At 38.5% G+C, this 27,776-nt stretch overlaps 1 protein-coding gene across 1 annotated transcript; it reads right to left on the bottom strand.

Moving 5' to 3' along the window:
• Nucleotides 1-3,200: 3,200 nt before the first annotated feature.
• Nucleotides 3,201-27,392, bottom strand: LOC118823703 (NF-kappa-B inhibitor delta). The gene is made up of 12 exons (XM_036593461.1): nucleotides 27,253-27,392; nucleotides 20,490-20,626; nucleotides 18,490-18,514; nucleotides 15,663-15,907; nucleotides 14,069-14,295; nucleotides 12,576-12,681; nucleotides 12,092-12,238; nucleotides 11,956-12,007; nucleotides 10,727-10,899; nucleotides 9,633-9,749; nucleotides 7,742-7,906; nucleotides 3,201-6,567 (listed from the first exon to the last, which is right to left on the bottom strand). Exons 1-12 carry the CDS (start codon nucleotides 27,266-27,268, stop codon nucleotides 6,496-6,498), a joined length of 1,482 nt encoding a protein of 493 aa, XP_036449354.1. The 5' UTR covers nucleotides 27,269-27,392; the 3' UTR covers nucleotides 3,201-6,495.
• Between the last annotated feature and the right edge of the window lie 384 nt (nucleotides 27,393-27,776).

The following is a 27,776-nucleotide window of genomic DNA, read 5'->3' on the forward strand; positions in this document are numbered from 1 at the left end:
CGAGTCACTTCCTCAGTCAGTCTTCTCTCATACTACCACCACCATGTTGAAGGCACAGTCTGAACCTACAAAATGGGAAATGGCTTCAATAGAGACCTCTAGTTTACTGCAGAACACCTTTAGTTTTGTTTAGGAAACCATCTAATGCATTTAGAAACAGCCACTGATCACCTGTTAAACCATTAGAAACCTTTAGATTGTGATATCAACCCATCAAAAAAGCCAAAACGCATTACAACCAACAGAGACACTTAGTTTGTGGCAACCTTACCAAAATACGCCACACAAACCAGCAAGCTTTGTCAAATGTGGTAGTTGCTCTGGCACTTTTAGGCTGCAGTTTGAGTAGGTGGTGTTGCTGTATAAGAGTGTGGAAGGTTGACTTACTTTAATATGCAGGAGCTTAGCGGTAGCATGTAGCATTAATCATATTTTGACTGCTAAATGACCCCGTAATCCATAGGATTCAGCGATACATGGGGAAAAAATGTACACAGGACAGAACATATTGATTGTGGGGCATTTTAGTTTACCACGATCGCAACAGCAGTGATTTTCTTTGGAAAAACCATTTGTTTTTGTCATAGATAAAACCTGCTTTGACCTGGAGTTCCTAATACAGACATGATGCTGTTTTCTTTTTGGATTTATATCTGTTTTAAATTCGTCTTGGGTGCATTTACACCTGCGTTTTTATGTGGATAATCTATATCCGGATATAATCCTGATACTCAAGATTCAAGTGACCAAGTGTAAACAGGTTCTGACTGTAGACAAGCAAGGTGGAGGTACAAGGAAAGGGTTTCTGATAAAGTGGCCACGAGCATATATAGCTGCACATATGCAACTCAAATATACTGAATGTTGCCAAAAATCACTGTCCGCTGTCTGAGCAGCGTTTCAGCTCACTAGTGGTGAGTAAATGAAGCCTCACACGTCTATTCGACGTTTCCACTCTCATTTGTTTCATTACCTCTTCAGCAGCATGAATATGTCATCATTGCTTACTGTAGTGTAATTTTAAAGTCTATAATTTTGTCATTCTAACAGCCTCACTTGGAAAACTATATGAACAACGAATGTATGACTACGCAAACGGCGAACGCACAACCTCTTAGGCCACGATGCTTCCGTCATAGGCTTGTACAAGCATGTAAAACTGTCGCAAACAGGAAAGTTTATGCAGAGAAATGTCGTCTATCTTTAGGGCTGGTTTCGCAGACCCAGATTAAGTCCAAGGGGGGGACAGGGGATCATACTGCACATTTTGGCTGACCAGAGTGCTCATTTCTAATGGTTTCCAACAGGAGAGGTGTAGTTTGTGTAGTTTTATGCACTGAAGCTGACCAATCAGATCAAAGGTTAAAGCAGGTCTTCAGCGACTGTTGTAATGGAGGAGGGCTTAGTGCTGAAGTCACTAGCTGGGTTCCATTCAAGCACCAATTTTAAGTGAATTTTCTAAAAGTTGGTAGAAGAAAATGCAGATTAATTAGCGTTTCCAGCAACTATGGTTATGCGCACAATCCTGAAGACGACACATCGTACAAGGGGTGTGCTCCATTTGCCTGTGCTGGGCTGAGAAACCCGCTTAATCTGGGTTTTAGGCAAATTGTTGCGTAGCATAGCTACAATCAGAATATCAATGTTAGACTTCAGTGCGGATGTTTTAGTGTCTCCTGTTCGTCCGAAATTAATTTTAAGGAAAGACAGACGTGTTTATTGGATGAGTTAGCATATGAGGCATGCAAATGTTCAGACTGATATCAGATATAGGCCACATGAACGACCACATTTGGGCGGTAAACAGGATTTTACTCTTACCGGCAGTCTGAACGTAGCCTTAGTTTAGCTTGTTTTTGTTAGCAGCGCCACACTTGCCAGTAGATCACTTTCTAAAAGGGTGTGATAGCGTTTCTGCGACGATAGCTAGCTTGCACAGCTTATTGACCGTTACAGTGCTATTGTTGCTTAGCAACAGTGAGATGCTTAGCCAGAAGTAATATTAGCGTTCCCCCTCTCCAGATAAGACTAAATGAAATGGCATTGCATTTTAGTCCAAGACTTGGGCTTAATCCATGTCTACAGAACCAGCCCTAGTTTTTAAACCTAGTGTTGATGACTACAATATTATACGTCAGGTGAAACGACAGCACTACTGTTCAAAAGTTTAGAATGACTTTTTTATTAAACCAGTTTGTTGAAAAAGATTTTATTTAAATGCCTAAATTCAAAGATTACATTAAACGGAAAGCTGTAACAAAAGATGTGTCCTGATGAGGAGCGGAGATATCGACGACTCAGATAATTTTCTGTGGTAGTCAATGGCAGTCAAATCTTAAGGCAGATAGCCTGTCAATGATATACTGTAAGTAGACATCTTAAAATCTGTTCTATATGTCTTTTAGTACTTCTGACTATAGTGTATACATTACTACTGAATAAAATCAGTAGTTATTAATATGTGATTCTAAACTTTTGAACGATGTATATCAATAACAAATATGAACAGCTGTTAATAAATTAAAATAATAAACGATTCTGAATTACCGATGTGCAGTTGTGGTCTCTGTTTAGCTTTAGCATTTGATTCCATTTTGCAGTCTGCATACATTGACCTTTCTTTAGACTAGAAAAGCCCATAAACACGTATAAAAGTTTGAACACCCCAGTTAATGTATGTTACAATTTTCTAAGTGAAAAAAAGTTAACATGCTGAAAATAAGGCATTTTTCAGCAAATGTAGCTTGTATTTCTTTTAAAAATTAGCCAATTCTATTGAGCATAATTATTAATATATTTGCTATTTTACATGACAAAGAAATTAGACATAAAATAAAATGTCATAACTTATATTTAGATTTTATTTTTGCAATAAAATATAAATATTCAGCAGTTACAGTAAACAAAAAATGAGAAAACGTACAAGTGAAAAGTACAAGTCCTCAATTTTAGTAAGTGAAGAGTTTCATTCTTCAATGATGTATATCCATTTGTCTAATTTTTGGATTAATTTTTTAGCAAATAAAACATTTTTATCTCTCTGACAAGGTGGTATTAGTAAATTCTAGTAATTATAGCACTGATATTACTTGTACGTGTAAAGTCCACCACTAATAACATGCATCATGAAACAAAACAGGACATTTTTATAAGTGATGCATTTTGCACTACAAAAAGTTCCCAATTTCTACATAGAGCAATGAAGTACAATCACTTGTTCAAACATAAAATAACTGGACACAGTATTAAAAACACAATACCCAGAGGAGACGCTGCTTTAACAGCAAATTTTAATGCCATTGCTGAAGCCTGAGACAATTCAGTTGGTCAGTGGATTACATTCATTACAGGAACGGTTTGTGTAGTTTGCAGCGTTAATCCATTTTAAAACTGAGAAAAGTAGTAAACACTGTTGCTTTTTGATTACATGAAGTGCTTCAATTCTTTTAAATCAATAATCATTTCACTGCACCTTCAAGGGAAGTGACTGTATAATGTTTTTTCCCCCACTCATTTGAATTACCAGTGTATTTGAGGCACAGTGGTGATTCACAGGTGATAAATCCCTTGGCCCTTCCTTCATTTTGCCTATTCTGACTCAAAAAAAATCACAGTCGAATGAAATCATTAAAAAATACTACAACATACAATCAAACTCTTTACCACATTTGACATTCTAGGTTCAAATCTTAGTCAATATGAATGACATTGCTTATTGTGTATAAGAGAACATTGCTATGGACGTTTGACATTTTCACTCACATGACTCATGAGAATGTGCTCATACTCAGCGATGACACATTGCTACAGATTCCCCAGTTTTATAGGTTATAGGTTATACAGAGAACTGTCTTGGTACATGTTGTACAGCATATAAATAGTTTATTTGCCTGAGTTAAACACCATCATACATTATATGTGTTGACAGCTAGTACCCGTTTTTGTGAACGTTGCAAACTGAACCAGTAGAAATGGTCCAGAATTACTTGGATTTAAGGGGAATTCCACAACTTTCTCAACATTTCTGCATAATTCAATGGCTGAGATGTAAACAGTCATTCAGAGTTGTTTGCTGTGAAGTGGTTCATTGTAGAGAAACTTTCTGACTTGGATTTCTTTACAGTGATGGTGATGGGAACCAGCACTCGTGATGTCTATGACTCAAAGCCCTTTCATTTCCTATCTGAAACCACCAGTGAACCTACATGTGTTTTCAAAGTTCTATATATAATTTTCATAATGGTAAAAAAAAGTGCAAAATCAGAACATATACATTCTCTTTGCCTTATGATGCCCTGCATGTACTTCTAAAAACACATTTTAGGCCAAAACCGTCTCAAAATGATCATAAAACAACATCTCAGACATCACTCAGAACCATTTCATGGAATGACTTTCTGTGAGGGAGGTTTAAGAGTCACTAACATATTCAGACGTCTGGTTCCCATCACCACCACTGTGAACTACTTAATTTAATTACACAGAAATGTTGACAAATCAGTGGAATTCTCCTTTAAAATCATAAACATACATTCATGTTAAGTCGCTATTATGGAGATACGAGGTTTTGTTAGGACAGTGGATACACATACATATAAAAAAAGCCACATTACACTTGCATTATAAGTGTAACACTGGAAAAAAAATAAATAAATGTGGTTATAACACTGATGCAGTGTACAGAGGAAAGAGCGAAGACAGCTCCTCCCTTCTCCAAACCAATGTGGTTTATAAAAATGCAGGAAATTCGACTAGCGAACCCAACCGTGCTTCTAGATGATTTTACAGAAATCGTTTCTTCAGAAAAGGAGCCGCAGAGGCCTCTTCTTCTCTCACACATGCTCGTGATGTGAGCCTACTCATTTTATGAATGAGCTATATGAGAGCGGTTACTTATGAGAAAAAGCTTGTGAAAGTACACATGAAACATTAGATGACCCTCTACAACAATTTAGAGAAGCAACTGGTGAAAACCCTCATAAGAGGATACTGTAGATAAAAATCCGTCCTATGTGAAGATCTGAATTCATTCAAGGGACATTAAATTAGATTTGGTGGCACTTTTTCTAATTCCCATACTCTTCCACATGGGGTCTAGGGGTGGGCAATATGGCAAATATGATGATATCATGATATTTTCATATTTATCATGATGTTTCATTTTCTGTTGTTGGATAAGTTGCAACAGTTGTGCCATACTGGAATGCTATTAAGGCTAAAGTCACAGGTGTTTGGGAGTCGATATGAATACCAGTGAAATTTGTCAATTCTTGATATCACAGCAAAAGCATGAATGGCCAAAGAAGAACGCTTTATCCAAAAATCTAATTTCCACAATTTTTCACTTTCCTCAGATGCTGTTGATCAGCAAAGACATGTTTGGAGTCTAAATCTTGCTTCTTAAGTTTAGCGCTAGAACTATGAGGCTGTGAAACACGAAGTCACACCCAAAACTTTTCTGTAAATACATCCCCAAAAAGTTTAAACTTGCACAGATCTGTCAATGTGCTTTAGAGCATAGTATGACTTACTGTGAACTATTAAACTGAACAAAACTTCACTGTGTAGCTGAATACTGCGCTCAGCCACTTCAGACAACAGGACAACAGTTAGAATTTGCCACAACACCTGTTGTCTAAAATGGCATCCCAATTCAGCTACACTGTGAAGTTCTGTTCATTTTTATAGCTCATACTGTGTCCTGAACCCCAAACAGTGAGTCTGCAATGAAGACCTGGATGCAGAGACAGAGAGAGAATTTGCAGATATGTTTACAGAAAGGTTTGGGTGACTATTGACTTCTAGTGTTTGATCGTGTTTGTTAGCAATGTTGGCCTCATAGCTCCAGTGCTAAACTAAAGAGGTAAAATTTGGACACTGAACGTGTCTTAGTGATCGACGACATCTGATGTAAGTAGGAAATTAGGGTTTTGGGTGAAACATTCTTCTATATTATATTACAACTAGCCATCCAGGCCAGAGCACACATTCTAAAACAATTACTAACATAGTAAGTTGTCTATACAATGTCTAGAGATGTAACTGGTAAGCCAGTTACTCAACATTGGGTAGGTTTGGGTTTGTCTGCTAAGTGTGTGATTTATAGAAAGAACTAAACTATTTCTATTTAAATCTTTCTATTAATTTTTTTCAACTTTGGTATCGATTTTGCACCAAAGTACAGATATTTCTGACACCTCTACACGTGGCACTGAGAATTTATGGATTCAAATTCACAATCTCACCTAGAAATCTTAAGCAGCTCATTTCTCAATGACAAATTATCATGGTAATGATTATCACATTATCCACCCCTAGTGATTTTATTCTTATTTCAAATAAGAAATGATCTGTCACTTTTCTGCTCTGATTGTATTTCCTTCAATATCTGAAACAGTGCCTGTGCTTTTACGGTGTCCCCTTGAATGAATGCAGACCTTCTGATGTCCCTATGAGAAGTAAAGGGAGATATGGTGGGACTGGAAGCAGTCCTGGTCATTCTTGGTCCTGTAAGGATGCGATACGCCGCCTAGAGGAGGCATTTCTCTTCTTCAAGATGAGCTTGAGCTGAAAATGAATGCAGAATACGTGTCAAAACTAAACTCAAAATGCAGTGTTCACGTTCTTATTTCTTTTTCATAGCAATCGGCTGCATATCTGACAAAATGAAAATGAAAATGCAAACCGATAAATCAACGAAAGTGACAGTTTGTGATTCAGTTTTCGGCGCGGATGCGCTTTAGGTGTCAGAATGAAAAAGCAAATGCAAACGAATGTCGGCGCCACCTGCTGGACATTTACTTTACATTTTCCACTTTTCGTTTTCGTTTTCACACTGACCAACATGCAAATATATGTTAATTAGCACGGGGCGGGGCTACGAGGTACATTTTAGGACATCCTTAGACCTCCGAGTCAGAACGACATCATTCCTCAAGCTAAACGACTTTTCTCTATTAGCTTTTTCATTTTAGATTTGGCCATGAAAAACCAGAATAACGACTAAAATGAAATGACAAACAGCTGTTTTACATCTATTTTTATTGTTTTCACAAATGGCTCGTGCTCATGTGAAAAATGAAATCGCAAATGTAGGTATTTCATTTCATTTTCAATTTTGGCAGGATATTTGCGCAGATGTTCGGAAAAAGAAATGGCAAAAAGAGGTTTGCATTTACATTTTATGGTTTTAATTTTTATTTCTTTTTTGGCTGGATTTGCCTCCCATAGTGTCTGATCCACCTAGATCAGCACAACACACTCTAACACACCTCCACCACCCAAATAGTACCTGCTCTGTGGTGGTCCATGGGGGTCCTGACCACTGAAGAACAGGTTAAAAGGGGGCTAACGAAGTATGCAGGGAACAGATGGACTACAGTCTGTAATTGTAGAACTACAAAGTGCACCTATATAGTAAGTGGAGCTGATAAAATGGACAATGAGTGTAGAAACAAGGAGGTGGTCATAATGTTATGCCTGATCGGTGTGTGTGTGTATATATATATATATATATATATATATATATATATATATATATATATATATATACACACACACACACACACACACACACACACACACACATTGGAGTATGCAAACGTTTGGGTGCCTCTGGTCAAAGTCATTGGTTTGTTGATTTTCTAGTTTTAAATATGGTGATGTGCAGTTTTTGGATGTTAGTGTAATAGGCTCATAGAGAGAGTTTACAGCTATCAAAACAGCAAGCGGGTCTCCTCACCTTCTCTCCTTGCTGACCACTCTGCAGCAGATGGGCAGGCTGGTCATTCTCCAGGTTGCGAATGCTGGGGTCTGCACCTCTGCCTAGCAGCAGCCGGATCAGCTCCTCCTGATGTGGGTTTCCGTGCAGCCCTGCCGCCATGTGTAAGGCCGTGTGCCCGTGGGCCTGAGGCAACACAAATCAACATGTAAGAACCTCTACCACTTTAGATCAATACAACAGCGTCATGACGATAACATCCTAACAGCTACAATGTAAGCCTCCTAAGTCCCCTAATGGAGTTACACCTTAAAAGGTCTTTTTTTACATTTTGTTTAGTTATTTCTCACTTATATTTCATTGAGACAGTCTGTCAAAAGCATAGATTCTAGTTTCAAACAATAAAGGATTTGTGTTTGTAAGTAGGAGATGCTGTATTATAATTTGTAGTTGTGTGTACAGTGACAAAAAAGCCTTTACATTTTTCCCATGTTTTTGTTACTATGACACTGAAACAAATGGAAAGTCAGGAGCTGTTGATACAACATGTAAATCGAATATAAATCTCAATTAATTATGTGACAATGCAATTAATACATATAATGTGTAAATTGACTGTCTTGTGAAAGAACAATAATAACCTAACTTTTATAGTAATATCTAACATAAATTTACACCACAACTGCATAATTCAAAACATAAAACAGTGGGGTCCAAAAGTCTGAGAACAGATCTCTGAAATATTGAATTTTGGAATTTCTTAGTATTTGGTATGTCCCCCCCACACTTCCCCAAGCCTCTGATGAGCAGATCAAATCCCCCTCATATGAACACAAGCGGAGTCATCTGAACACTACCTTCAATGGAAGAGATAAGAAAAAAAAAAGAAGTGCACACCCTCATACCATGACAAACAGGCTTTTGAACTTTATGCTGTTAACAATCAGGATCATTCTTTTTCTCTAAGACCCAAAAAACACGGCGTTCATTATTTCCAAAAAATAATCTGAAAAGTGGACTCCTCAGTCCACAGCACGCACCTCTACTTTGCTTAGCCCAGAGAAGTAGGCGGCGTTGCTGGATCCTGTTGGTATATTGGTTCTGCTTTACGTAGAACTTAACTTGCATTTGTAGATGTAGTGACAAAACTGTTTACGGCGGGGACGCAGGGTTTTCTGAAGTATTTCTGAGCCCATCTAATATATTCATTACAGAAGCAGAACTGTTTTTAATGCAGTGCCATCTGATGGATCGAAGGCCACAGGCATTCAATAGTGGTTTTTAGCCTTGCTCCACATGCACAGAGATTTCTCGAGATTCTCTGAATCTTTCAATAATTTTACGGATTGTAGATGGTGAAATCCCTAAATTCCTTGCGACTGTGCACTGAGAAATGTTCCTAAAATGTTGGACTATTTGCTCACAAAGTTTTTCACAAACTGAGCCTTTTGTGAAAACCTGTTTACCTGTGGAATGTTCTAAAACAGATGTTTTTGATTGTTCCACAAACTTCCCAGTCTTATATTGGCCCTGCCCCAACTTTTTTGGAAAATGTTGTAGGCATCAATTTTGAAATTAGAGTACAAAAATCAATAAATTTGAAATATTAAATATCTATTTTTGGTGTTATTTTCAATAAAACACCTGTAAAAGGCAGTTTACTTTCTGTTTTTATGTGCATTTTACCTGCTGTACTTTTTTGGAATTGGGTTTGTAGAAGTAGCACATAATCTCTTCATTTTACTTCTCAAAACTTTTCTTGGTTTAGATTTTTCAAAATTCTAAAACTTTCTGTTGTTTATTTCCATGTTTGAATAATAAAAACATTTCCCAGATTTTCAATGTGATCTCAGACGTTTGGATGCCACTGTATATTACTGTAAAGGTCTGTTTTCCTATCAGCATGTGATACCTTCATGTTGATAAAGGCCTGCATGTCAGGCAGCTGGAATTTCAGGAAAAAATGCACCAGCTGGATATTCCCCTCTTTAACAGCCAAGTGGAGAACAGTCTTGTTGCTTTTGATTTCCTAAGAAAGAGAGGGACATGTGATTTCACAAAGTGAAACTGAAGCGAGCGTGAGAACATAGACCTGCAGCCTTTCCATGTAGTATTCAGTATTGTACAGAAACTGCAGAGGTATAAAAGGGGGTTTCACTTTCTGTATGTCATCAGGAAATGCAGCGTGATCTTAAAACGTTACATAAGCATGCTACCTTTCAGAAGTATTCTAATCAATGTTTTTTTCCAGTAATCTAAAACCAGCATAGCTGCAGATAAATGTATTAAACAACTTTACAACTTAACAGGTTTCTAATTAATATGAAGCTGTAAAAAATTAAGAAATGGCAGATGTGTCCAAAAATTTATATTCAGAATGAAGTTCTAATAAAACTGAGAATGAAGTTCTAATAAATTAACACTGAGAATGAAGTTCTAATTAAGTTAATATTCAGAATGCCCCATAGTTCAAAAGTGGAGACCAAATCTCGAGGCAGATGATGTAACTGAAAATGACCACAGGTAATTACGGTAAATAATTTACAATTTTATAAATAACTGAAACTACAGAAAATACTAAAAATATTAAAACATTCAATTTAGAATATCTAGTTTATAATATTTAGATCTACTGTGTAGTTTATTGTATGTCTGTATATTGTAATGCACGATTATGAACCGTTACCTTAATATGTTAAACTCAGGAAATAACAAAATTGCACATTAAAATACACAGTAAAATGTAATTTAAGTGTGACCCCCTGTAGAGGTACTTTTTTTAAAGTTCTTATTAAATGAATACTGATAGTGAATATGGATAACAAAGTTCTAATAAACTTGATATCCAGAATGAAGTTCTGATAAAAAATAATATTCAGATTTAGTTTAATAAAATTAATATATTTACACAAAAAATCATTTGGATTGGGGCAGATAGTGGAGAACAAAGCTCAATGTAGGAACAGAGCATTGCGGCTGATGCAATAGATTAGTAGAAATAAACACCTGGCTGAGAGGGGAAGCCCCAGCATCAAGCAGCAGCTGCAGACAATATAGCTTATTCTCGGCCTGAGACTGCAGACCACTATCAGGTAGCCAGGTGGAGGATGAGGAGGAGGCAGTAAGGGCCTTTATCGTGGTGCTGTGGGAAATCACTGCACAGTGGAGTGGGGTGAGTCCTGAGAGAGAGAGAGAGAGAGAGAGCTCAGTGTATTGCAAAGGTACCACATTGTACAATTTTCTTTTACTTTATGTTTTTTTTTTTTTTTAAGTCAATGCAACTTGGAAATCATAGGGCATTTTTATTCTGTACCGTGACGTATTTCAGAGTAAAACACAGTATCGGGGAGGGTCTCTGAGCTAGCTGGGTGCATTCTCTTGATGATTGGTGAAGTGTTGGGTAAAAGTCATTACACTCTGTTCAAAGATTATAGGAAAACTAGAATTTGATTGTCTTAAATGCGATCAGGCACATGCAATAACAAGGCCTGGTTTACTTGAAATCTGTTTGAGTAAGTTTATGTACTAAAACTTTCTCTGTTAATGATCATATTCTTTCAAATTAAGCAGGCAATTTTTGTTACTGTGCATTTAAGAGGTAAATTATCTCTGATGTCATTGGCTGTCCTGTATCATGCCTGGTTCAAAAAGCAGTTTGGGCTGGAAAAAACTTCATCTGGACTAACATTGTATTTCTACACATCTTCCATGCCAATAATTGCTACAGACAGCTTGCAGTAACAACACTCCTCATCCCTGCAATGTAAATGGGCAGAGCAAACTGCTGTGGGCTGAACGGGTGGTCATATGTAAATGTGCTCGTGGCTCATGATTACTCTCAAAACAGGCTGTTCTGGCAGCTTATAGACAAGAGGTTCTCAACCTTTTGTACCTCAAGGCCCAACTGTTTATCAACAGAAAGCATGAAGGCTGACATGCAAATAAAAACGTAAAGATTTCATTTGGGAGAAATTTTCGACACAGCAATGTTTGGTTGCGACACATATCAGTGAACATAAAATACCAACAGATTAGGCAAACCGAAGCTTGTTTTACACTAGAAATTAGGAAGAATTAAGTAGAATGGCAAATTAAGCAGAATGTTTATACAACACAATTTTTACGCCTGTCGCTTACGAATTGAATTTTTTTCAGAAGCAAGGAAAAGTTGGTTTGCTAAGATGTGGCCCCAGAACTTTTTCATTTGTGACATTAGACAATGTGCAATCTTTTACCTTCAAAATTGCGGGCCTCCATGTCCAGTCCATGGTCCATCGACAGCAACATCTGCGAATGGAGGGATTTGAACATGTAGGTTTTTTTTCCATGTTGCTAAAATGTGGACAGACATGTTGATGGACTCTCTCTTACCTGCATGACCTGAGGGAAGCCATATGTAGCCGCCAGGTGCAGCGCTGTCTGACCCTTGTTGTCACAGATGCTGATATCTGCTCCTAGAGAAAGCAGGTCCTGGACTATCTCCGGCTGATTGGCCGTCACAGCCACCAGCAGAGCAGTCTGGGATACAGGACGGCATAAGAATGAATACACTGAGCACATGAAGCAATGTAAACCACCAACAATCAAATAATTGGTAAAAATAAATGAATAAAATAAGATAATATCATAATGGGATGATATCCAATGAGCTAAATGTTACTATGGAGTATATACACGTGTTACTATGGAGTTTATACTGGTTGTTGTTTACAGGCTCTAGTCTAAAGGTGTCTTTGGGTACTGATCGTACCCATAATACAGAGGGCTAAAAACCAGCACAATCTGAATGAAATGCCTGGCAATATAAATGCCAGGGCATTTCTTTGCAAATATATTTTCATTTTTAGTAGATCACCTTGCCCTTGTGCTCCTTTGAGTCCAACCTGCCAAGTTCCTGCAGCTTCTCTGCTGCAGCAAAAGCATATTCCCTCTGGCCCTTAGCAGTGTAGATGTGCAGAATCCTGGCAAAGACAAAAAAAAAACATACAAAAATGCTTATTTCACAGAAAGCAAGGCTTTTCCATCATGCTGGGTCTCTACATTGGCTATGTGCATCTACTGTTACTCAGTGTTCTGTTCAGCAGTGCTCATGACAAAGTTTAGTCACTAGATAATAATAGGTTTTATTACTGGAAATCAACTTCATATCACCAGTGGTAAACCATGACTATTAAAGCTAGAACTTCAGTTCAGGCCATACATGTAAAAATGACAAAAACACCTCAGTAATGCTAACATCCCTATGGGATTCTAGTAGTAAGTTTGAGCTGAGAGCTGACAGCAATTCACATGAACATTTTTTAGCTGTCAGATTTTACATGGACCTTGGATGCTTGTAAAAGACATTCTGTATTTCATTTGAAGCTTGTGAGAGACATTAACATATATTTTCCTTGTTTGTAGCAGTTTTACAGAGTTTTCAGTAGAGTTCTGGCACAGGGTTGCCACTGTTTTCCAATTCTAACAACTGACTGAAACCTGGTAAGATTACGACTTGTGTTACGAGTCAGTGAAGTATCTAGAACTTCTAGAAACTTTAGATTCATGTTTTTTGGTCACAAAACGGGTCCAACCCATTGTATATCGAAACATGACTGGTCAATATTTTTAGAATATAAGTCATTATTATTATTATAAGTCATTATTTCGACATATTAAGTAAAAATTTTCAGAAAATACATCATTATTTCAACATACTATGTCAATGCTTTGAGAAAATAAGAAAAATCTGACTGGACAGTTTTGCACTGGGTGTTTCAAAATTGTAACCCTTTTGTTTCCAACCAAAACTTGAAATTTTAAAATAAAAGCTGTGCTACAATACTTGCAGAGCCTAAACAGGCATGATGGTCCAATTAATAAAAACAAAGTAGCAATTACAGACATTTTTAGTCTATATACTACATTTTTTGGTTCTCTGAATTCATTAGGCCTTAAAAGGCCCTGAGCGTTCGCACTGGGAACAGAGTCAGAGATGTTAATTGTGGTGTTTAACAGTCAGGGAGGAAAATGTTGCTCAAGCTTCAAATAAGAATACCTTCCTTTCTGGTTCAAATGGTCCTTAAGATTTACATAACTTCGGATTAAACTACAATTGACCTATCCATGCTCTGCCATGGATATTGGACAAGCATTACAGAAGGTTAAGGTCCCACTTAACCTAAAAAAAAACTGTAGAGAATAACTCTTTTGTCAAATTACATACATTTTAAGTGTCATTTCAAATATCATTTCGTATTCGAGTGAAAGGTCACACTTGAGACAGATCAGCTGGCCTATCTACAACAACACACTGGATGACCCTGCTGCAGCTAAACTAAACTGGAAGAAAATAACTCTTTCACTCACGTGTCTCCGTCATCGTCTTGCCAGGTGGTTCTGTTATAGTCCATGCCCTGGAGGAACACTCGAGCCTCCTCCAGCTTGGCCATGTCCATCTGGGTCCTGAACGGGAGGCTGCAGGGTCCTGCAGGGGCCTGGGCCCTGGATCCCGAAGACCAAGAGTAACATGAGCTCTGAACAGTCACAGCACTGGCACCACTCAAAGCTGCCGTCACTGGACACTCTGCTCCAGGCTACGTGGAAAAAAGAATGCACAGGAAAGGAAACACGATGATAATCACATCATTTCAAATTTTAATAACTTCAGAAACCAAGTACGATTACGGCCTCTTTAAAACAGTAAACATCATCTCCTCTCTGCAGAACTTTGTTGGTACATGAAAAAAAAGGAGTTTCTGATGTTCATAAAGTTCAGTGAACATTATCACAGTTATTGTACATTATAAAATCTGCCCAATCAGTTGTGACCTTTTATAACTCCATTTCCGAAAATGTTTTGCTGTGCAAAATGTCAATAAAAATAGAATGCAATGATATGCAAATCAAGTAAACCATATTTTTAAAGGAAAATACTAAAAAGACAACATATCAAATGTTGAAACTGAGAAATTTCATTATTTTTTGAAAAATATATGAAATTTAAATGTTTTTCCATTCTTGTTTGATATAGGATTTCAGCTGCTCGACAGTTCAGACTCTCCTTTGTTGTATTGAAAAAGACGTCATCTGGATGGCAGCATATGTTGCCAAAACATGTATCCATTGTTCAGCATTAATGGTGCCTTCACAGATGTGCACGTCACTCATACCATGTGCACTGATGCACCCCCTACACCAACATGAATACTGGCTTTTGAACTGTGCACTGATAACAAGCTGAGTGGTCTTTAGCCTGGAGGACACAGTGTCCACGATTTAAAAAAAAATTCAAATGTTGATCTGTCGAACCACGAGACACTTTCCACTTCACCTCTGTCCATTTTAAATGAGCTCGGGCCCAGAAAAGGCGGCGGCATTTCTGGATCCTGTTTATATATGATTTCTTCTTTGCCTTTTAGAGTTTTAACTTGCATTTGTGGATGCAGCGACGAACTGTTTTCACAGACAGTGGTTTTCAGAAGTGATTTCCACTAGAGAATCGTGTCTGTTTTTAATGCAGTGTAACCTGAGGGCCCGAAGATCATGGCCAGCAAATGGTTTTGGGTCTTGGCCCTTGCATACAGAGATTTCTCCAGATTCTCTGAATCTTTTAATGACATTATGTACCGCAGACGATGAAAAGCAAAAGTTCTTTGCTATTTTATGTGAGAAACGTTAGCCATTTTTTGTTCTCCTCTACTTGTCAGATACTCAAGATAGAAAGAAAGAAGTACTGTCTCTACAAGAAACCAAGCCTTTTTTCTTTTTCTCTTATTTTTACCTTTAAAAATATCACAATCATTTTTGGCCAAAAAGTAGCATATTTTATGATTGATTATAATCAAATCTAACGTTCCAAAATCATTGCAGGTTAGTGCATGTAACTTTAACACCCTGCAGCAAAACAGTGAAGTCTGATAGAACATGGATGGGTATGAAGTATGATTTTCTAGGCTCTTACGAAGTGCTGTGGTATCTGTCCGTCCGGACAGTCCTGCAGCTGATGTGGGCTGTAGCTGGAGGCCTGTGGCTCAGAAGAGGGCAGGCTGTGGCTGTAGACACCAGTCGGTGAAAAGCTTGGGGCGTAACTGAGCGCCACAGCAGAGAAGGGGTTACACGGCGGCAAGGCTGAAGAATGCTGGTGCACTAATCCATCCCACCGGTCATAACTCATTGCTGCCATGTCGAAGTAACTACTGCTGGTACCTGTAGAGAAAGAAAGACTTTTAGCTTAAAGGAATTCTTCGCCATTTTTCAGTCTAATCTGCCAAATCTGTATCGTATGGCCAATTAGCATGGACAATAGTTTCAACACTTTTCTCTGTACTCAAAAAGGAACTAAACAAGCTTACAACTGAAGCCACTGGGCAGCTGCTGAATTCTGTTTGCAAACATTTATGTGAAACACGTTTCTGTAGAACACCTTAAAGGATTTTTTAGTCTGACGTGTTTGTAAATTAAGACATAAATCTGTATATTTGTTCTTTTAGAGACTAGTTCCCCAGAGTTCTGACAAATTCTGCTACCTTGTCAAAATGTCCTTAGCATATGTTCATAGGTAGTGCTGTTCATAAAACTGTAAGGAGGATATTTTAATAGCCTAAATCACCCTATCAGAAAACGATACCAGCATTAAAACTGGGGGAAGAATATTTTGATAGCCTAAATCATCCAGTCAGTGTGTAAGTAATATCATTTAGTCTGTATAACACACTCGAATAGGGGGCAGTCGTGGGCTGGAGGTTGGGGAACCAGCCTTGCGGCCGGTTCGAACCCCTGAGCCAACAGTAGGTGACTGAAGTGCTCTTGAGCAAGGCACCTAACCCCCAACTCCTCCCCAGGTGCTGCGGCTAGGGCTGCCTACCACTCCTGAATTGAGCATTGAGCAGCATAGTACACGCTTTATCTCCGCCACTGTGAAGCTGTACTCTCCTATTTTGGTTCCTAGGTAATTGTTCCTACTAGAGATTGAATAATGGCAGTGGTGCTTTCGCCGCAAATAGACAGTTATCGCAAAGATTATACACACCGATCAGGCATAACATTATGACCACCTCCTTGTTTCTACACTCATTGTCCATTTTATCAGCTCCACTTACTACATAGGTGCACTTTGTAGTTCTACAGTTACAGACTGTAGTCCATCTGTTTCTCTGCATACTTTGTTAGCCCCCTATTACCCTGTGCTTCAGTGGTCAGGACCCCCATGGACCCTCACAGAGCAGGTACTATTTGGGTGGTGGATCATTCTTAGCACTGCAGTAACACTGACGTGGTGGTGTGTTTGTGTGTTGTGCTGGTACGAGTGGATCAGACACAGCAGTGCTGCTGGAGTCCACAGGCGATGAGCGACCAACGATTTGGGCGACAAGAGGCGAAAAGTCGCTGCCGGTGTGAGCGCACGGTAAAGGAATTGATTCGTCGACTCCAATATGTCTGGCCAATGACTGAGAGTCTAAATGCTTGGAGTCAACTCCGACACTGTCGACTAGGTTTTTTTGGAAGGAGGAACATTTTGATGAAGGTGTGGGTAAATTGGAACAGAGTCTTAAGTTTGAGCAGCACAAGTTTGTTTAATTGTCAGGCTTTAAACAATGCCAGCACTGCTCAACAGCCACTGTAAGCACAAACTCTGCTTGCAAAAGCATTTTCGGTATATCCTGCACCGCCCTGCACTCCACTCTAGATGTTCTTCATGATTAGGGTTCCAATAAACAATGATCAGAAACAGTACAAGGAACGAAAACCAAAAAAAAACCAAAAATATTTTTCACTGAAAGTTGTGGAAAAGAGAATGAAGCTGAAATTGGCCTCTTATTTGGCAGCTTCTTGTTCAAATTTTCCGTTCCATGCTAAATGGTGCTGAAGTTACATTCTTTAAGGTAACTGCTGCATCATTTAAGGTGGAACGGAAAAGTTGAATAAGAAGCTGGTGAATACAAAGCCAACCTCAGCCTCTTAAAAAGAGGAACAAGGTAACACCCAACTGCTCTGGAATGAAAAGCTGGTTCCTTTTTTTAAAGATTATTGACTGCAGTATTGATTTTCTCACTATATCACTCTCACCTTCCCCTCACCCCTCATTATGTGATGATACACGCTGACGGTAAAATGTGTTGAAACATTAGTCACCTGTCATCATTTGCCAGTTTTACAAAAGGGTTTCCCTTTTTATGAGTTACAGCATGAACAGAACATGACATTATTATAGGATGACCTGGTCACCAGACTGCTAACAAGCTATAGGCTGTACCAGTAATATTCAGAGACAGGCTTTAAGCTCAAATCTTTTAAAGAAGCAGTCATTGTAAACTACAACACACAAAGTAAACAATATGTTATCTAAACATCTGTTAAAATCATCTACTCTGTGTTAAAGCTGTAATTTGTGAGTACAAACCGCTGAATGACAACATAAATGCATGGATCCCGATCTGACTGGTCACATGCCCAGAACTCCGAAATTCAAAACCACCTACAAATGCATCTTGAATCCGTTTGGCAAAAGTCAGATTTCATTTTTTTGGTGCTCAAGAAAATCTGTCCTGGTCAAATCAGATATGTTGAAAAAGAGCTGACTGAACAAGGCCATTGCGGTAAAGTGAAAAATAAAGTATTTACATATTTCACAGTTAATCTGTAGAATTCAGCAGCTGCTCATTGGCTTTTGTTATAAGTGCATTCTGAGTCTACAGGTTCACTACAGAAGTGACAGACAGACATCAACATTAATTCATTGTGCATGTAGCTTCCCTCTAAAGATGGTTATATGATCATGTTTCACTTACCGGCAGAGGGAGCTGATGGTGACACCTGTTGGAGAAAAAGTTTAGTCATTATTTGTCATCAGTTTAGACAAAATGTGTCATAATTAATCAGGCAGTGATGTGAAACACTAATATTAAAGGGGAATTTTCACAATTTATGCATAATTATATGGTCAAGATGTAAACAAACTCATTCAGAGTGGCTTTCTTGTAAAGTCTGAGCTGGCATGAATGCGCTGTAAGCACCAACCCTATGGTAAGTACTACTGACTCATGGACTGCGGAACGTATTTTGGTATAGGTGGGGCCAAGCATTCATGTTTTTGTTTCACAGGGGTTGCTCATTATATATTATTTGGCTCTTAAGGCACATAGTTTGTTTAATCTGCTCCTAGAATCCTATAATAGTCTGACACAGCTTGCAGAGTGCAGCCTGATGAGATAAATTAAAATTAAGTCACTTATGAATAAACACGTGGCAAGTACAGTTTACTGGTGGACCTTCAGCAGGCCTATAGGTTAGGCCTGAGTATTCTCATGCAACAGAATACTTAGGACAATAAGCTCATACCAAGAATATGCAGTACTGTGTGTCAGAGAGCACCCTTTCATCTATTTCATATCCAGCCAAAGCGTAAAAAAAAGCAGAAAACATATATTTATCTGAAAATTACAAAAAAAAAAACATATTTTTTCAGTATTTAGTGAATCCACCTCTTCCCTTTATTAAATTTTCCATTCTTTTCGGAAGACCTGCTCCAGTTTTTTAAAGAAATCTGCAGGGATATTTTTCCATACCTCCAAAGTTCAGTCTCAGAAGTTGGTTGCATTTTTTGCTTCTCACTATCCAAGCAATCCCAAACACATTCAGTGATGTTGAGGTCTGGACAGTGCATTGTTCTGAGAACAACTGACTTGTTTGAGAGTTTCTTCTTTTTTGTCTATTTCTTTTTCTCAGTAAGGCTTCTTGACAGCTACATGTCCTTTCAGACCCATAGCGCTGAGTTGTCCTCTCACAGTGGAGGGATGGACAGAAACAGCTGTGGATGTTTTCAGATCTGAAGCAGCTTGATTTTCTCCTCTCTCTAAAAGGTGAAAGCTTTATAGACTGTTTATCTGAAGGGGATAGTCTTGGTGGTCTACCAGGTTTTGAATGGTTGTTATTATCTTTTCGCATGTTCAGTAATTTGAGCTCTAGTTTTGGAGACTGTTTTCTTCTTACTTTCTCCTTCCTTACACAAGTAGATTAACTAATCTTTTCAGAAACAACTCCCAAAAATAAATAACTTGCACTTAGTGGCCAACTTAAGTAGAAATTGAATAAACAAAAAGGTGGTCTCTGAATTTTACTCAATACTCTATGTGTGGGACAGATCTGGGTTTTATTCAATGGCAGGCTAGTGGGCTAATTTAAACAAAAAGTGTCCCTGAGTGCCCCGCCCCGTTCAGCAGTCCCTGACTACCCCAGAGCTGCACAATATGGTCAAAATACCATACTGTGATTATGATATTCTTTGCAATATATTTTGAACCTCAGTGTGACACAGGCTGGTCTGCATTAGTCTGAACATTATTTTAATTTGTTGGACTGCACAAATGCCTTGATTTATCCAAACATCAACAAAACACTCCGCCTGTCATTGGTTAAAAACATACTGCAATTAGGGTGAGCTCATATTAAAGCCTTTTGTGATATCAGAATATCACAATAATGAGCAACAGCCGAGGTAACACTTCAATTAAGTGCAGCGTTCATAAGGCTACACAACACCTACCTATTCCTTTCACGATAACTTACATAAAAATGACATAGACATTCGTAAAGGCTTATTCAAACAAGCCTCAGTTTTCAGAAATGGCATTAAAACTGCAGCCTGATGCTTGTTGAAATAAACTGTTATGCATGTTTATGTAGGTTTATGGCATGAAAGGCTTACGTAGATGTCATGTAGTCTTACGAATGCTACCCTTCAGCAGAGTGTTACCACACATGATATACTGCAAGGTCTGTTGATACTCACTGGGACGGGTGCGACGGCACCAGCGGAACTGGATGCAGCAGCACAGGCCGGAGGTGCTGAAGAAGTCTCTCTCTTTCTCTTCTGCTCCAGGAGTTTCTTCACTGTGGGCAGAGTGTAACACGACTTCTCCTTTGGCGCTGTGAACACAAAAATAAAAATGTCCAGAGACTCTCAGAGGATACAGGAATTGAAAGTAACTTCTAGTAAAACATTTACCTGTGAATTTTTAAATGTGACAGTGGACGTCATTAGTAGAAAACTAAGAGTAATAAGGAAGTTCCAGTCCAGTTTTACTTCTAAGTATTTATGTATGTTTGTACTGCTCTTGCAACTTTTGGTCACCATGTTTAAGCATACTGGACAATAACATTGCAGTATCAGGTTTTCAGATTATAGACCATCAAATTCAGCAGAGGAGTAGAAGTAGTGTAGAGAAGTTTTCTGGAGTAGAATCTGCCTGATTCTGATTTAAGGAGCTAAATATTTCAATAACAGGTGATATAGTTCTATATAATTTTCTATGGTCAAACTAATAAACTAATAGTTTTAGTTAAACAGTGCTTTACTGACTAATATAATTGTCAGTCATCATTCCAATCAAGTCCTACATCATTTTGTAGTCGGCGCCATGCCTATATTAGGAACTCCAGATCTAAGCTGGATTTCTCTATGGAAAAAATGAATGGGATTGTTGAAAATCACTGCTATCACACCATGTGGTGAGCAAAATGATTCCAAACCTGATATGTATTGTCCTACATAGACTGTGAAGTGTTAAATAGGACTGCGAGTTCTTAATTATCACATTTCTTAAACCCAAACAAGCAGCAAAGCCTTAAATAATATGAGTACTGTAGTGTTGGGAGCTCATCAGAATTCTTAGGGTTTTTGTTGGTTTCTGTTACGTACTTCTTATTTTTCCTATTTTTTACAAGTTCTCTTCAACATACCGATTTTTGTATTTAAACCCCAAGAAACCAAACATCTACCAAGCGATATATTCAGAGACTTTGGTGACTTTCTCTTCTACTAGTTCAACTCTACTGCTAAAGTAGTTTACAATGTCCACACTGGCCACAGCAAAATGAATAAGCGCATAGAATCAGAGCTTCTTGTGCGATACAGTGTTTTCCATCACTGTATACATGATGTACAAGGTTTCCTCTATTGTTACTCTTTCTGAATGAAAGAGTAAACACAGTTCGGATCAGTAAGTGCTCATTTTTAGCTTGTTTAATCAGAGCGAGCATCTGATGTATAGTTTGCATTCCTATTCATGTGCTCAAAAAGGTTTGTGAAAAAAAAAAAATACATCCAAATTTTCACCATAGTTAGATGTTGTCCTTTACCTATCAAAGTAAATGCAACAGCAGAACTAAGGAACAACATTATTAATGGAAACAGTAGATTAAACGACAGAAACAGCTGTTTTTATGTTGGGTTACCATGTTAAACTCATGCTAAAGGTAGGTTTAGATGCATTTTATGTGTTTTTCTGACTTTAACCATGATACTGTTTCATCTTCAGGTTTACCAGTTCAGCCATTGGTATTAAAAAAAAAAATATAAGCAACTGGTACCTGTTTGATAAACAATCTCTCTGCAATGACTAAAAGCATGAGACTATTTAAAGACCATTTAAGTTCTTAGAAATGAGCAACTCTCTTACAACTCTCTCTTGCATATTTGCTACAAATATCTGTTCTTATAGAAATATCAACTTTTTTTATACCGGCTAAACAACACATCTGTCAGACCTCAGCTGGAAGACCGCCTTTGGACATATGCCCACAAAACCATGAACAGTGAACATGAGTGAACAACAAATATACCATCTCTGAATAAAGACCAAAACAGCTCTATGATTAAATCGTAGTCATCACTCTTCATTAGTAATTTCATATGTCTAGACATCGCAACACTAAAGTGTTCCATGTGCAGCTACTGTTATTGTTTTTTTGAACATTGGTTTTCTCCCAGCTCTGTGCTTTCCCTCGTGCCATCTGTTGTGCTAGCCGTTTTTTGTCGCGTGTTCAGCATTGTCCTTTCCTTTTGTTAGTCACCAGAGGAAAAAAAAAAGCAGAAGAGCTGACATATAATGCAAACATCAGACGGTTTCCAGTGGTCATCGTCAGTGACATGTTTTCTGGAGCAGACGGAGGAAAGTTTTTTCTTTCTTTCTTTCTCTCTTTCTTCAAAGCCTCAACCCCAAACGTGAGATAAGGCTGAAGTTTCCGCTGGAGGAGCGTCGCGCTCATCACGTCAAACGCTGAGGAAGGTATTCCATTTGGAAGAGAGGCGGTGAGGTCACGTCTACCTGCTTTTTGACAGAAACGAGTTCGGCTTGTAAAGTATGAGAGTGTTTGTTCTGTTTCCTTTGCTCCGTTACGCTCCCGCGGCCAACCACATCCTCCTGTCTCTGTGACGTATTCAAAAGCAAGCCTAAGCAAAGTCTCTTACAGTAAGACTTAGCGCCACGCTGCCAACAGCTGACCATTTAAAGCTCCTAGATGTCTGAGTCTTAACCCTTTAAACCTGTGTGTGGGCCCACGCTTCAGTTTCAAGACTACATACATATTAGTTTCATAATAATTCATATATTTCATAGTAGCTACTGGATAATAAGCCTAGACCTGCATAGGTTAAGCAGAAGTCAGTCAAAGGGCATTTAGAACAAAAGAGATGACTCAGTGATGGATAAGCATATCCATCTCAACCTGACATTTTAGACGTAGCCAAATTTCATTGTCTCATCGTAACCGCTGGTATTGACCTTTTACTCTATGCCCACACAGTTCTTAGTTTGGACATGTAGTTCTAATATACAGATGTTTTTCAGACCTTAAAAAAGGTCCCTCACTCACTCTTCTTCAGGAAACCAAACGTGGTTCTTCAATAGCACTGTTCCAAAGAACTCTTTCATTGTGCCTGCACAGTACATTCCTTCAGTGATGTCATTTAAATGTACTTACCCGTGCCAGCAGAGAATTAGGTAAGAGATGAATGTTGCCTTTTCGCTTTCCATATGCACTCACAAAGTGTGGGGAAAAAAAACGGCAGTTTCTGCGAAAACCACTGAAGTGAACAAACCCTCATGGCCGAGGATTCAAAAGAGGAAGACAGCGCAAGTTCAACCGGCATGGAAACTCCATTGTGCCTGGCTTGGAGAATTCCCTTTCCTATCAGCCCTTGTGTTTGTTCTCCGTTCGCTTTGGTTTCATTTTACTCCTACCTTCCTAAAACCCGCCTTTCACGCGCCTCACCCCCACTACCTCTCGAGGCAGCGAAGTGCAATCAGACGCCTACTCAGCCCCAACGTAAATGTACAGGCAAAGGAGGGCACTAGTATTCTGGTAGTTTGACGATCTACACAGATGGCTGAAAAAGGATAAAACATTTCTTTTTTAGCATCAGGAAAATATATATATGTAACAGAAAGTTACACAGAAGCATCAACTAACCATCTAATATTCTTGTCACCCTTTACTTTTATTACAGCTTTTGTTTTTTTGGAAGCTTTCTTTTTTCAAAGAAATCTGCAAGGGATGTTTTTCCACCTCCAAAGTTCAGTTGTTGAAGTTGGTTGAAGTTTTTGCTTCTTGAGATCCTAATAATCCCAAACACATTCACATTGATGTTCATGTGCTCTGAGAAACAATTTTACTTCTATTTTTATCAATTTCTTTTTCTCAGTGAGGCTTCTTGACAGCTACACTTCCTTTCAGACCCATAGCGTTGTTCTCTCGCAGTGGAAGGATGGACAGAAACATCCGTGGATTGTTTTGGATCTGAAGCAAGAGTGGAGCTTGATTCTGTTCATCCAACGGGGACATTTTTGGTGATCCCAAAACCAACGACTTGTTCATAACAGCCATTCTGGCTGGAAATGAAATCAATGAAGGGTGGGCTCTGACTTCTGCACAGTAATATACCACATCAGCACACTACTTTCTCCCTATTATACATGAGATTTGAGGGAACAGCAACTGTGTTGATGCAATCTTACCCATTTTATCCTTGTTTAACCAGAGTATACATTTCAATCCAGTCAATTCAAAGCAATACATTTTCAGTGTCTTCTGTTTTCCTTGAATTCACTCAGTCATAAAAATATTCATCTGCTACGTCACATCCCGTAATTCTTGAGTCGTAATCAGGCTTTGTAAGGGGTTTACCATCCTTAGCTAGTACTGAGAGAGACCAAGCCAACTGTGGCACTTGCATGCAAATTCTGTTATCGCATTGGCAAGCCAAGCGGAACAGTTATGAATTAACCCTTCAGATAGGACGGAACAGTTTGACAGGTATAAGTACTTCCATTTTACTCCCCTTTACAAAACAGACTGTTCTAGTTCTAAAATTTGATTGGCTGAACCACTTATGTAGCTGTTGTAAAATACTCAGATCTATGACCTCACATCAACTAAGTTCAGTATTAATGTGCCAAGTATACAGAACAATCTTTGGTTGTTATGTTGCTTGGCAACCAAACAAACCACACGGATTGGTTTCTTGCAAATTATTATTAATAAAAGATATTTATTGAACATTGCTGTATTTAATCATAATGCATTTTGATGCCATTTTATATATTTTATAGCTAACAGTATATGTTGTTGACAGTAGTTGGTGGCCTAACACAGGTCCCAATCAGGTAGACAGCAGGGTCTACTGTGTCTGACCTCACAAATTTGCCTGTTGTGGCTTTCAGTGCATGACCTCATCACAGTGACTGAACTGGGAAAGACTACACAGGAAAAATCCCCAGTGCTGAAAGGACAGCACTGAAGTCCAGCCCTGAAAGTCCAGCTGGACTCAAATGAACACTACCAATATACTCAATGAGAGAATGTACTATCAGTATACGCAATCAGAGAATATCCCATCGGTATACTCAAAGTGAGACTACAGTTTGAATATACTCAGTGAGAGAATATACTATCAGTTTAACCAATGAGAGAATATACTATCAATGTATTCAATAAGAGAATATCTCATCAGTATATTCAATGACAGACTATATTATCAATCTACTCAGTGAGACAATATACTATCATTATACTCAATAAAAGAATACACTATCATCAATATACTCAATAAAAAAAACGTATCAATAACATAAACAATGAGATAATGCTCTATTAATATATATACATGGGTGTGGTGATGCCTTATTATCTCATTGAGTATACTGATTATGAAATTCATAGCATATTCTCACTGAATATATATATATATATATATATATATATATATATATATATATATATATTGATATATATATACAGTGAGAATATGCTATGAATTTCATCAATCAGTATATTCAATGTGTGCGTGTATATATAAATATGCCATGAATTTACTCATAATATACTATCAGTATACTCATTGAGATAATAAGGCCCATGTATATATATATATATATATATATATATATATATATATATATATATATATAGGCATATGTACAGATATTCACACATCTCTTTAGCCCCTTTCACTCTGGCTCTTGATTATTATTCTATTTGTTATATTTTATTTGGGCCTTAGTTGAAGTCTAAGACTGTGTGCTTGTGCACTCACCAAGACAAGTTCCTTGTATGTGTAAAAATGAAGTGAGATTCAGATTCTAAAAATATACAGGAACATAATCAGCATGTTCGCAGAGAAAACTATCAGTATAGCCACTCAGAGAATATACAATGAATATATTCAATGAGACAATACAGCGTCAATATGGTCAATGAGAGAAAACACAATAAAAATACCCAATAAGATAATATGCTATGATTATACTCCTTGGAAGAATATATCAATATAATCAATGAGAGAATGTACTATCAATATATTCGATGAGATAATGCACTTCCAATAAAATCAATGAGCTCATCGACAATTACATCATTAAAATCAAACGCTGATGAACGTTAACGGTCAGCCCGACTCTTTGATAGTTAGCGCGCGTGGGCGCGCGCGGCAGGGATTCCCTCCACACGCCGTCGTCATATCTTAACATTAAAAAAAACGGAAATCCCTGACCGTTGAGTCAGCGCGTGGGCGGCGCGGGGATTCCGCTCGCACCCCGCCTCCGCGCTTTCAGTCTCACACACCTCTTTTTCGCTTTGCTATACGCTAGACTGACCGCGCGGAATAAAACAAACAACTAACCGTCACACGCGGAGCTCCCACGCCTATGAGAAATGAGAAGTGAAAATGAAGCGGACAGGGGAGAGAGAGAGAGAGAGAGAGGGGGGTGGGGTGGGGGTCGTACGCGACCACAGCGAGGGGTTTCACTTGAACGCTGGCTGGGGATCCTCCATGCAAATGAACAGCTCTGTTTACCAAACGGACTGACTGACCCACACTAAATCACAGTTCAGCTGCTCGTTCGAACTTTCCCGTTCCACCTTAAACGCTGCAGCAGTTAAATGGCGCGGCATGAGGCGCCAGAGTGTAACCGATGCACCATTTAAGGTGGAACGGGGAAGTTCGAACAAGGAGCAGGTGAATGACGGCTTCGTTATCACCCGACCAGAAAACAACAAAAAGTATCCAAATTCATTCAAGTCAGTCGTTGACAGCGAACTACAGTTTCCCAAAAAAAGCTTTGACACATGTTTTCAGTTCGTTTTTAGCCCTTTATCGTCTTTAAAAGACGCTTTTCAAAATAACGGTTAACATTAGCCACTCTCAGCGAAACACTGACAGCACAGGCTAACTTTCGCTTACACAGACAACAGAGCGTTAAACTGAGTTTACTCACATTTCTGCAAGTGCATGTCAGATTCCCTTGTTGCTGTCTTCAATTTTCAGCACGCCACGCCGAGTAAGACGAATTAAATTAGCTGTTTTTTCCCGTTTTCTTCTCGTCTTGGTCGAGCACTACTCTCTCCGTACAACTCTCCAATTCTGAGTCGGCTTCTGCCGGATCTAATCCTTTTACTACAGCCCAAGATGCGGGGCGGGCGGGGCTACCAGACACGTGACCCCATGAACGCTGTCACAGCCTTGCCGTGCTTTTCAGTATTAATCAAAGCAAACAAAGCACGTTATTTATTGTTCTATGCTAATTAAAGCACACACTTCAAAAAGAGGGCTCTTTAGTAAAGGGAATGGTACTATTTAGAACCACAAATCCTGTATAGAACTATTTCATCCTTAAATGGTTCCTTGCATAGTGATGGTTCTTCAGATTGATGGAGAACGTGTTTAATATGGTTCTATGTAGCACCAGAAAGGGTTCTTTTATTGTTATGTCATGCTTGTAACAGTAGAAGAACCCTATTT

Source organism: Colossoma macropomum, unplaced genomic scaffold (assembly GCF_904425465.1).
Source record: "Colossoma macropomum unplaced genomic scaffold, Colossoma_macropomum, whole genome shotgun sequence".
NCBI classification, from domain to species: Eukaryota; Metazoa; Chordata; class Actinopteri; order Characiformes; family Serrasalmidae; genus Colossoma; species Colossoma macropomum.